Source organism: Jaculus jaculus, chromosome 1 (genome assembly GCF_020740685.1).
Source record: "Jaculus jaculus isolate mJacJac1 chromosome 1, mJacJac1.mat.Y.cur, whole genome shotgun sequence".
Taxonomy (NCBI): Eukaryota; Metazoa; Chordata; class Mammalia; order Rodentia; family Dipodidae; genus Jaculus; species Jaculus jaculus.
Window position 1 is genome coordinate 172676017 of NC_059102.1, and position 11660 is coordinate 172687676.

Sequence of the window (11660 nt, forward strand, 5' to 3'; positions counted from 1 at the left end):
TTTTATTAGGTTTAGTGTGTGTGTGTGTGTGTGTGTGTGTGTGTGTAGCTTTTGAAGCTATAGGAGAAATTGAATTTTCTAGTTTATTGTCAAAGACTTTAGGTATCTACATTTTTTTTCACAAATAAACCAACTTTAACAGATATTATTTTGTATTTACATGGTGCCTTCTTCAAGAACCTTAGATGCTTTACACATATTATCTCTAATTAGTCTCTACAATAACTGTGAGGCAGCTATTCCCATATTATAAAACAGGGATACCAAAGCACTGAGAGGTTAAGTGACTTGCTAAAGGTCACACAGTTAAGTTCACTTTAGAACGCGGTTTCAAGTACCTCAGCTTCCCAGCTCCCAGCCATGAAAATCTTTAATTAAACGTTTTTAAACAAAGTAACAAGAGTAGTGTGGGGTGAAAAATGAGGTTTCTACTTTTGAATTACAGAATGGAAATATGCTAGTCATCTATACTGAATGTGCTATGCATATTCCATACTAGACAACCGTATTTAGAGAACAGCATAAGTTAACCAAACATTCTGTTTTCTGAGAATGTTCAACATCAAATTTTAAGCAGATTAAATTTTTATTAAGCATTAGGCAATATTGTTGTGAAAGACAAGATTTGGAAGTAAACTACTTTTCTTGATGTTATACATTGAGACCTTGGCTACTAGGAAAATGAATTCATCATTATCAAAGATAAAGGTAAAGATTGCTAATAATAAGGACTCATTTGAGCTGTAGCAGCATTTAGTAGTATTATATTCTTTGGACTGGATAAATATAAGAAAACATGACAGAATTTGTAGAAAAGCAGTCTAATGCTGCTTCATTTTTATTCACAGGCTTATAGCACACACACACACACACACACACACACACACACACACACACGTATATTGAGTAAAATACATAAAACAAGTGAGTTAGTTTGGCTGCAGAAGTGGGGTACTTTAAAAAGAAAACCCTGCATCCTCCATGAATGCTATATTAAAGCTCTGGTTCATCAGGCAGGCACTTTAGAAGAAGGAATTTGGCAAGAGTAGCCATTGTCCTGTGGGGTAAGTCAAGACTGTAGCTAACTGACTTGCCACTTGTTTCACTGGTGTCTAAATAGAAGCCACATGGAGTTACTAAAAATCAGAGTATCTTTAAACTCCATGGTTACTTTTGTGAGTTTATTTTATACTGGGAATGTTGTTTGTTTTTGTAATGTATAAACATTTCTTGTTTTTATAAATGGGATGGAATTATGAGTGTTCTAATAAAAAGGAACTGATTAGACCCTGAAAAACTGTCACCTGGTTATTTTTTATGATGAATAAAGGTGTTTTTTAAGGGAATTGTGCAAAGAGAGAGATTCATGGATTATCCTTTTTTTAAAAAAAGGTCAAAATGTTCTTAGGAATTGACACAAAAATTGATTTTCCTTTATATCTGCACAGGATGGCTTGTAGATAGATGTAACATGTAAAACTATGGATTTGATTTGACTTTATTAGTATAAACTTACATAGCATATAGTGATAGATGATACAGATGTACTTATGGTAGTATGTGTGTTTTCACTAACTTGTACTCAAATATCTCCGATTATTAGCATGTAATACAATAATACAACTACAAATAAAAAATTGTATTAATCAAAGGATTAGTTTTATGAGAGCTTTAGGACAAATGCCAACAATTCCTGTTGTCCACACATAAGAAGAATTCTCTAATGAGAATCACATGACATTATGCTACAGCAGTAATGAATTATCATTTATTGAGCATTTATTATTGATGCCTAACTATTTTTAGTGACTCACCTACATTTTCTCATTTATTTGATTCATCATTCCATGGGACAATGAATTCTTTTTCTCCTTTCCTATGAAGGAGGAGAAGGAGGCACAGAATGGTGGCATGAATTATGCAAGACCTTTCAGCTGGTGAATGGAGGAGATAGGGACTGAATGCAGGGCTTCACATGGCAGATCTGAGCTCCTGTCTGGAGGGTCTGCAGAGGAATTTGACAGCTTCTTCAGCTGCTACTTTAGAGGAAGGCCAACTTGTGACTTAACTTTTCCTTTTGCATTCCCAGTCCATCCTTCCTTTACTCCTGGACATTATATTTTATCTAATTTAACACCAGTTTGTGCCATTTTTGGATTTGAAATCCATCATATACATCAAATTATTTGAAATCACTCTAACAATATATGCCATTCTAGCACTACTAATAATACATACACATTCCTATGTGTAGACATTGCTTACAATTCTTTGGACATGTTATTTTTAAATCGTTAATACTGTAAAATTGATTCTGTTATTATCATTTTAAATGCAATAAAACAATGCTAAATTACACAGTCTAGGAGTGAGGAAACTAGAGTGACTGACAACCCATGAGACTGGGGCCCGTTTCTGCTGATTTGTGGTGTTTGTTTCTTTGGGTGTATGGGAGGTCATACACTCTATTTTGGATCTGGGAGACTGAAGGAGCACATGCTATTGTGCTGACTTTCCTGAGGTATGGGAGCACAGAACTGTGGCCTTCATTAGTGTCTCTAAGGATGCTGAGCATTGCTGTTGTTCTGTTACACATGGAACAAATCAGGGTCAGATCTTCCAGAGATAGGTGTGGAATGAAGAAGACATTGAAGAATAAATTTAGCTTGGGTTGATTATTGACACAAAAAAGGACATTTTCTTTTAGAAATGACAAGACTATATACATGATCCCATTGAGATTTGAATTTAATGTTTGTATGTCATTCAAATATCTCTTCCCAAAGCTGAAAAATATTACTTTCCAAATTGATGAAGCTCAAATACCCAAAGTACCATCTCAGACTGAATTTTTATCCACTTTCTTTCAGCCATGTTCTACAATACAGCCATATAAGTCACTTTGTTTTCAGTTGAGGAGAGTGGTTCTGGGAAAGGAAGGTGGCCTTGAGAATGACTCATATAGGAATAAACTTCACTGTGACTGAGTTTGTGTTCCTGGGGCTTTCCTCTGAGCCCAAGACACAGCTACTTCTCTTCGTGGTGTTCTTGTTCTTCTATGTGCTAACGGTGGTTGGAAACATCATCATCATCACAGTCATCCAGATAGAACCCCGTCTCCATACCCCCATGTACTTCTTCCTCACTAACCTGTCCTTTCTGGACATTTGTTACACTTCCACGAATGTCCCACAAATGCTGTCCAACATGTTGGGGAGGAAGAAAACCATCACATTCTCCAGCTGTGCAACTCAGATGTACTTCTCCCTCTCCTTTGGGATGATCGAATGCGTTCTCCTTGGTGTCATGGCTTATGACAGATATGTGGCCATCTGTCATCCTCTTCATTATACTGTCATTATGGACCAGAGCACCTGTGTGCAACTGGCAGCAATTTCTTGGTCCAGTAGCTTCCTGAGTTCCATGGTGATCAACGCACTCACCTTGAGTTTGCCCTACTGTGGGCCCAATGTCCTGAATCATTTTTTCTGTGAGGTGCCTTCTGTCCTGAGGCTGGCTTGTACGGACACTTCGCTCACTGAGCTGGTAGTGTTTGTTTTCAGCATCATCATTGTCTTCATCCCTTTCCTGCTTATCGTTATCTCCTATGCCCGGATCCTTCTGTCTGTTCTTAGGATGCGCTCGGCCTCTGGGCAGTACAAAGCGCTGTCCACCTGTGCCTCCCATCTTACAGTGGTGGCCTTATTCTATGGCACTGCCATCTTCATGTACATGAGACCACAGTCCAAGTCATCCAGGGCTGGAGGCAAGGTCATTGCTGTGTTCTACACTATAGTTACACCCATGCTTAACCCCATAATCTATAGTCTAAGGAACCAGGATGTCAAAGGAGCTTTGAGGAGGGCTATTGCAAAACAGAAGGCATAAACCCTATGAAGGGAGCATAAAGCTTAAGTATTAAAATAAGACAGTTACCTTGTAAGATTGAATAGAGGGACTAATAATCACACCAATGTCTGTTCTGCTTTTCATATAAAGAACACATAATATCAGCTGCAGACTCAGAAAAAAGTTATATTTTCCCCTAGGTGCATAGTGGAGTTTTAAAAAATTATTTTACTAATTTATTTGATAGAGATAGAGATAGGGAGAATGAGGTAGATAGAGAGAGAATGGGCACGCTTGGGCCTCTAGCCACTGCAATGAACTCCGGACACATGTGCCACCTTGTGCTTCTGTATTTATGTGAGTACTGGGGAATCAAACCTGGGTCCCTTAGCTTTGTAGGCAAGTATCTTAATGACTAAGTCATCTCTTCAGCCCATAGTGAAGTTTTAATATGTCAAAACAATGGCATTTATTGAGTGAGTACTATTTTATTACTCACTGAGAACATTAATTTTTTCCCAATCATCAAGGCTGTAAAATAACTTATTTGAAATATGTCAGAATAATAAACCATATCAGTGCTGCCTTGGGGATATAAATCACTTTGATAAAGAGAAATTTCAGTTTCTAATAAAAAAATAAAATTTCAGAATAAATATTTTGACTTGGAACATTTTCTGTTTGTTAGTTTTATATTTCCCAAGGCAACAAGATTCTGTCTACTGTTTGGTTTAGACTTCATTCATTGTCATCCCTTCATATTTAACTCAGCTTTGTGATAACTCTGCTCAAAATTTCTTTAAATTAGGCTGGAGAGATGTCTTGGTGTTTAAGGTACTTGCCTGTGAAGCCTAAGGGCCCAGGTTTGATTCTCCAGAACCCATGTAAACCAGATGCACATGGTTGTGTATGCATCTGGAATTCGTTTGAAGGGGCTGAAGACCCTAGCATGCCAATTCTCTCTCCCTCAATCTCTAAATAAATAAATATTATCTTAAAAATTTCCTTCTATAAATTGTCTTTATTTCCTTCAAGTGAAATTTCTTATTTATTTATTTATTTATTTTTGAGAGTGAGAGAAAGAGGCAGAGAGAGGGAGGGATAGAATGGGCATGCCAGGGTCTCTAGCCACTGCAAATGAACTCCAGATGCATGCACCACCTTGTGCATCTGGCTTACACAGGTCCTGGGAAATCAAACTGAGGTCCTTGGGCTTGCAGGCAAACACCTTAAGTGCTAAGCTATGTCTTCAGTCCTAAAATTTCTTTTTTAGGCTTCATCAAACACTCCATACTTTTTCTGGTCTATGGTCTCTCTTGCTACAACAGACCAAAGAAGTTATTTTACCTGAGTACCCGCTTGATACTGGTGATTTTAAATGGATTTTATAGACATGATGATAGCCTTCATTAGGAATCAACCATATCAAATGTTGTTTAATGGGTTCCTTCATTCTTTGGTAACTATGCTACAAATTTTTGACTTTGTAACATATTGTCAAGAAAAATAGAAATAGTTTGTTCATAAATACTTATGATGTACAAATGATATATGCAAGTATACTGACGTTATGGACACTATATTTATACTGGAAAGGTCAGCAGAGGCAATGACAGACAATGAAAAGCAGGATATCCCTTTCCAAGGAGGCTTCATCTAAAGACTGGAAGGAAGGAAAGGCGGGAAGATGAGTAGAAGAGCTTTCTCAGCAGAGGGACACTGGTAAGAAAAACTGGCGATACGGAAGGCCCGTGGAAGAGAGCAGTTGTCTGGCACGTCAAGCTTGATTTGGCTGTAGTCACCAAGAGAAGTATTTATTAGTAGACATGGAATATTTTCAAGAGTGGTGCATATAACTCATATTTCTGAAAAAATGTCTATGTTATGTAGAGAGCCATCTACACACACACACACACACACACACACACACACACACACTTATAACTTAAAACAAGTATGCACATATTTATAAATATCACAAATATGTGAGAAATGTTTTCCAGGTTTTAAGATGTGTCTGCCATATGGTATTTTTAAAAGAAATATGATTTGGATTAAGAGAATAGCCAAATATAATTTTGTACCAATGCAGGGAATAAATTCAACAGGGCCTAAAAGTGGCATACTAAAAGTTTAGAGGGATCTGTCCCTAAAATGGTTCCTTACCGTATTTAACAATTTAGAGTAAATGTACAGGAAAACCCAAAGTCATTGCCTTTCTGCAGAAGGGCTCCAGTACCTCCTTCTTCTGATTCTGTGATCAGAAAGAATCGACAACAATGATCATGCTGGTATCTTTGTTCTGGCATGCTACCCCAAAACCATCAATTATTTTAACACAGCTATTGCCGTTTCAAGCATCTTAATATTGGTTCAGGTTAATTCTAATCTCAAAGAATACTCTGAATATGGGATTTAAAATACATCTGTAATGTCTTATGCCTTCATTTCTTCTATATCAAAACATGCTTTGTAGTCTCTGGACAGAGCTTCCAAACTTGCATTCCCTACTCTCCTCACTCATTCTATGTTTTGTACCTGGCTAAGTGGAGTTTCTGTCTTTTAAGCTAGAAATGTTCTTCCAGTACTTGGCAACCATTCACTTGTCCCTCAGGTACTGAGGCATGCTTTCTGTGACTATGCAAAAGCTTTACATCACATGCAGAACCCTCCTTACTGCCACTTCTTTGAACAGTCTGGAATCTCTCCTCTGGCCAATTTTGTACTACTAGCAATGGTAACCTCTCAGGGCTCACTACATATGTTTCCAAAATTTGATTTCTTTCAATAAACTGCAGCCTTCTAGCCATCAGGCCCCTTGGCTGGGTCACATATCTTGAAAGCACTGGCAGCCAGGCCATCTAGAACAGAGTTATTGTTACACATATGTGCGGGCTGTGGACAGAAGTAGGAAAATGGTTTTCAGTTGTTGCTATATCACCCTCCAATTATGTGGGCTTGAAGGATGTATATAAAATTAAATGGGGGATAATAGTCTGCATAATGGGAATAATATTCACATTTACTCCTCAAGGTTATTGTGAAAGTTAAAATGAAGCAGCACTTTTGAAGCACTCAGTAAAACATCTGCGCCATAATAAGTGTCCATTCTGTCCTATTATGATACTATATGAGGAAGTTGGCAGGTTGTTCAGTCACAAAGAAACCTTGGTTAAAATTGTCAACCTTTCCAAAATTATTAAATTAGCTTAATATGACAACTTGTGACATAAATTGATTAAAGTATTGATAATTAAGTATTGTTATATTTTTTACAAAATATTCCTGAAAATCACAGAATAGATAAAGCATAAGTTTAAAGTGATTTAGTGATAGATGAACAAATACTCAAAATCATGCTTATCTGAAGCATCTTTATACTTAGAGGAAATTCATGAATTTTAAATTAACAATATTGGGTAAGAAAAACCATAATTGTACTTATTTATATGTTTAATTTGAGCACTTTGATGCATTCTGTGTAAATTGTTGATAGATATTTAGTGAAACTTTTATTATTTAAAACTTTCTGTATTTTTAAAGAGTGCATTAGCAATATGTCATCATTAACATCATCATGATTTAGTCAGCCCTTTCTTTGTATTGAATAAGCAAAAGAAACTTAACGCATTTATTGTCTAATTGCTTTTCAGGGATTTTTAAAACTATGAACCTCTAAGGTGCTACAATGAGTCAAATGCTCATGGGATGCTGGGTAGGAAAAAGTCACCCAGATGTATGGTGTGGGCCTCTGTTATTTGTGACTGTGAAGTTGAAGGTAAATGTTCTAGGCCTGGAAGGGAAACAGTATGATGTTTCTGAACTCATAATTAGACTTTGCCCTAAAAAGAGAGACAGAAGAATGTTCCAGCAGACAATTGAAGACTGAAACATTTATTTCCACCACAAGAATGAAGTACTCTCCTAAGGCAATATTTGAGTATCTGAGGATTATCCTGTGGGCTTTGAATCAGTGTCCAAACCTAAAGGACAGAAACATGGAGACCTCTAGCAATGTGAGGCCAACAGACAGGTAAAGAGGTCAATCTCAGTCAAGGGCAACGTCTGCTCCACAGCAAGCACTGTGGGCTTTCAGAGATCCATTCTTGTGAGGATTTTTGTGTCATAATTTTATTTTGAATTAAAATAATTTTGAAATTTATTATCTATTTGATTTAAAATAATAATCCTATCTACCATACTACAATCAACATGAGATCAAAATTCAGTGCACAGAGAAATAGAAAGGAAAGAGGTGAGAGGGATATAATATTAGATAATGAGCAAGGTTTGGGAAAAACCAGGAAAGAGGTAAGCATGTCTGTAAGATGTGAAAGACAGGAAGGCTGGAATGGAGTGAAGAGAGAAGGTAGGAGACATGCAGTGAGGAGTAGAGGGGTGACAAGAGTCAGGTCACATAGACACTGTACATCTGTGAAGGATTCAGGGTGTTACTGTAATTGGTAAGTCAGTGGAGTTTATAGATAGAAGCATAACATGATCACTTAAATTATAATGGGGCCACTTTGGATAGGTAAAATAGAAGGAAAGAGACCTCTTAGAAGTTTCTAGAATACCGTAAGAAATGCCATCATTTGTGGTGGAAAAGTTGGAGCTGCCAAAAAATTGGCCAAGGTGTAGAAATAATTTAAAGGCACAAGTCACAGGATATTACTGTGCAGTGCAACAATTAGCTAGAAGTCAAGAATGACTGTAAAAAAGAATAATTCATTTACCATGCTAGGGAAGTTTGAAAGATGGGGTGGTGGGATTAGGAGTCTCATGAACTCATGCTTTTCTTGACTCCTGATAGCCATTCTATAAGTTGCATTAAGCAGGCATTTGGATACACACATGTGGAGAACACGAAAGGGAAATATACCATCCACACAGTTACATGTCAAAGGTATTTCAAATAATCAGAAAGGGTGAAAATTATAGGTGACAACAAGTACAAAGAATAAGAGCTACAAAATACCAAAACAGAAAACAAGTAACCTTGCTACAATAACCAGGAAAATGGAGACTGAAATAATCAGAGAGCCATGCAAGTATGATGACCTGGAAACCAGAAAGCGTGCAGAGAGAGAGCAGTGAAGAAGTATGAGCAGTGTTGCACATCATCTGTTCAGAGAAGGACTCTGACTTCTCGTTGAGATCTGGCTACATGTGGTCACTAAACCCCAGAGAAGGAACGATCAAGATGGCTGGAAGAGATGATCTTATATCATTCTATACATTACTCAGAGATGAGCATATTTAAGGCCCACATTGTTAATACTAGTTCTAAGAAATTAATGGGAGTTGAGTGTTTGGCAAGGTTCTGACATGAAGGGCTTACAAGGAAAACAACCAGAAATATAAGCCATATTTACCGAGAGTTCTGTTTATTTAGCTACAAGATAACTTGGCTAGACAAAAAGTTAATATAAAAAAAGTCCTTCAGGAATGGAGGATTGCTTAGTGGTTAAGGTATTTGCCTGCAAAGCCAAAGGACCCAGGTTTGATTCCCCAGGACTCATGTTAGCCAGATGCTTAAGGGGGTACAGGTGTATGGAATTCATTTGCAGTGGCTGGGGGCCCTGGCATTCCTATTCTCTCTCTCTCTCCCCCTTTATCGGTCAAATAAATTAATTAATAAAAATAAAACAAAACATTTTAAAAATCCGTCAAAGGTAATCCATTTGTATGAGTGTTATACATATTCCTGTTTGTCTATTGTTTCTTATTTTTCCAGTATTTTTATTAAATTTAAAGTATTGAGCACTAGAAAAGTGCTGTGCCACTGAACTACATATTCATTCCTCTGTCAACTTTAGTAGAATTTGGTGGCATGGTGAGGAAATCCCACAAAGAATGTTTCTATGACATCACACGCAATACTGTTTCATCATATCATGTGTACTTTTTACCAAGCTATTTTTGTTAATGAAAATATCCTTAGAATAAAAATGTTATTGTATGTACACTAAGTGCACACATATACATACACATGTAAACACAACTCCTATGTTACACATACTACATGCACAAGCACAGAAAAGTTGTGAGAGTAATAAAAATGGGCTGGGGAATACATAGCTCATTGGTAAAACACATCCCTAGCATGTGTAAGTACAGGTTCTATACACATTACCTACCAAAACATAACAAAATTATAATTGATATTCAAATGCATCATTTTACATAGTACTAGAAACTACATAAGTCATGGTTTAAACTGTTTCCTAATTGTTTTGTACTAATATTTATTATAGAATATATGTAAAATACAGCCATGCTTGAGTCCTGCTTTGTGTGTGTGTGTGTGGGCATCTGTATTTTCTCCATTATATTCAACCTGTCCTCTTGTCTGAGACTCTATTCTCTTATGATTATATGCACTAGTATGAGCAACAACTATGCAGTGTTTTTTTTTTAATTTTTATTTAATTTATTAGTTTTCTTTTCAGTAAATACAGGCAGTTTGGTACCATTATTTAGGCTCATCTGTGATCTACCCCTCCCCTTTAGACCCTCCTTGTTAATGAAAATGGGCCGTGCATTGTGGAGTTAGCCCCCAGTTATTGGTATGATAAATGTCTCTGCAAATCATGACCCAACATGTGACTCTGACATTCTTTCTGCCCCCTCTTCCGCAAAATTTCCCTGAGCCATGTTGGGTTCATTTTTGGTCTGCTTCAGTGCTGAGGTGTTGGGGGCCTCTGAGGCTCTGGCTCTCTGATTTGGTAGGAGTTGATTTTTCTCTGCGTTGATCTCCTTCCCCTTTGTGCTGGTATCCGGTTCACAGGAAAACATCACCCTTGCTTATTTCGCCGGTTGTCCTTAGTTTCAGTTGGGCCCCTTTTGAGGTATGTTGGGGCAGCTCTCTTCTTAGGATCTGCATCTATCTGGAAAAGAGAAGCAGATTCTCCAGCGGAGAGTAAGTTACCACCCGGAAAATTGAGATAAGACTTACTTTTTTGATAGGCAGTATGGTAGATTTAGGCCCTCTTATACCCCGTGATTGATGGTAGCTTGATATTGAAGAGTGGGCTACTACGGCCATCCCACCCTGAATGCACCCGATCTCGTATGGTTTTCTTTCAACTGAGCAGATCTTTTAGCCAATCCAAGAGAAATTGGTGACCCATCATGGCTGTATGCCACTATTGTACTTGGATGAGCATCACTTGGCTTAGACTTTGAGTTGCTCAGATACATGTTAGCCACTTTCCCCCAGTAGCACATGTATCACATTCTAACACTAAATGGGCTGTCTGATGAATGGCTCTCCTCTGGATTTCAACCAGATCTCTCCATAGTCTGTACTGTGTATGGTGTTTTCAGCAGTGGGGTCTTACCATTAACCTCTGGCAGGTAATCAAGTGCTTTGACAGAAATAGTCTTGTTTGTTCTGGGAGAAATTGTAGGTCTCTCCAATCAACAGCTCATTGTGAATGTTAACCACATTCTGGTACAGGGAATTAGAGGTCAGTGCCAAGCCAAATGAAAGAAGATTTTTCTCCTATTCAGTGGGTAATGTATTGGCTCTGCTTATGGTATGTTTGTCTGTGCAAAAGCTTTTTATCTTCAAGAAATCCCACAGTTTGAGTGCTTGTTTAATTGCCTAGGCTACTGGGATATTGTTCAGGAAGTCTTTTCCCAGTCCTATTCATGGAGTGTGCCTCCTATCTTTTCTTCCAGTAGTTGAAGAATTTCAGGTCTTATATTAAGGACTTTAGTCCATTTGGACTTGATTTATGTGTGTGGAGAAATGAATGGCTCTACTTTCATTTTTCTACATATGGTCATCCAATTTGTCCAACACC

General features: G+C 37.5%; 1 protein-coding gene across 1 annotated transcript; it reads left to right on the forward strand.

Moving 5' to 3' along the window:
- Positions 1–2952: 2952 nt before the first annotated feature.
- On the forward strand, positions 2953–3888 carry LOC101606716 (olfactory receptor 2G3-like). The gene has a single exon (XM_004667612.2). It carries the CDS (start codon positions 2953–2955, stop codon positions 3886–3888), a length of 936 nt encoding a protein of 311 aa, XP_004667669.1.
- The last annotated feature ends 7772 nt before the right edge of the window (positions 3889–11660 follow it).

Bases quoted from the DNA above. Each gene is read 5' to 3' on its own strand.
- LOC101606716 (XM_004667612.2), top strand. From the start codon at position 2,953: ATGACTCATATAGGAATAAACTTCACTGTGACTGAGTTTGTGTTCCTG.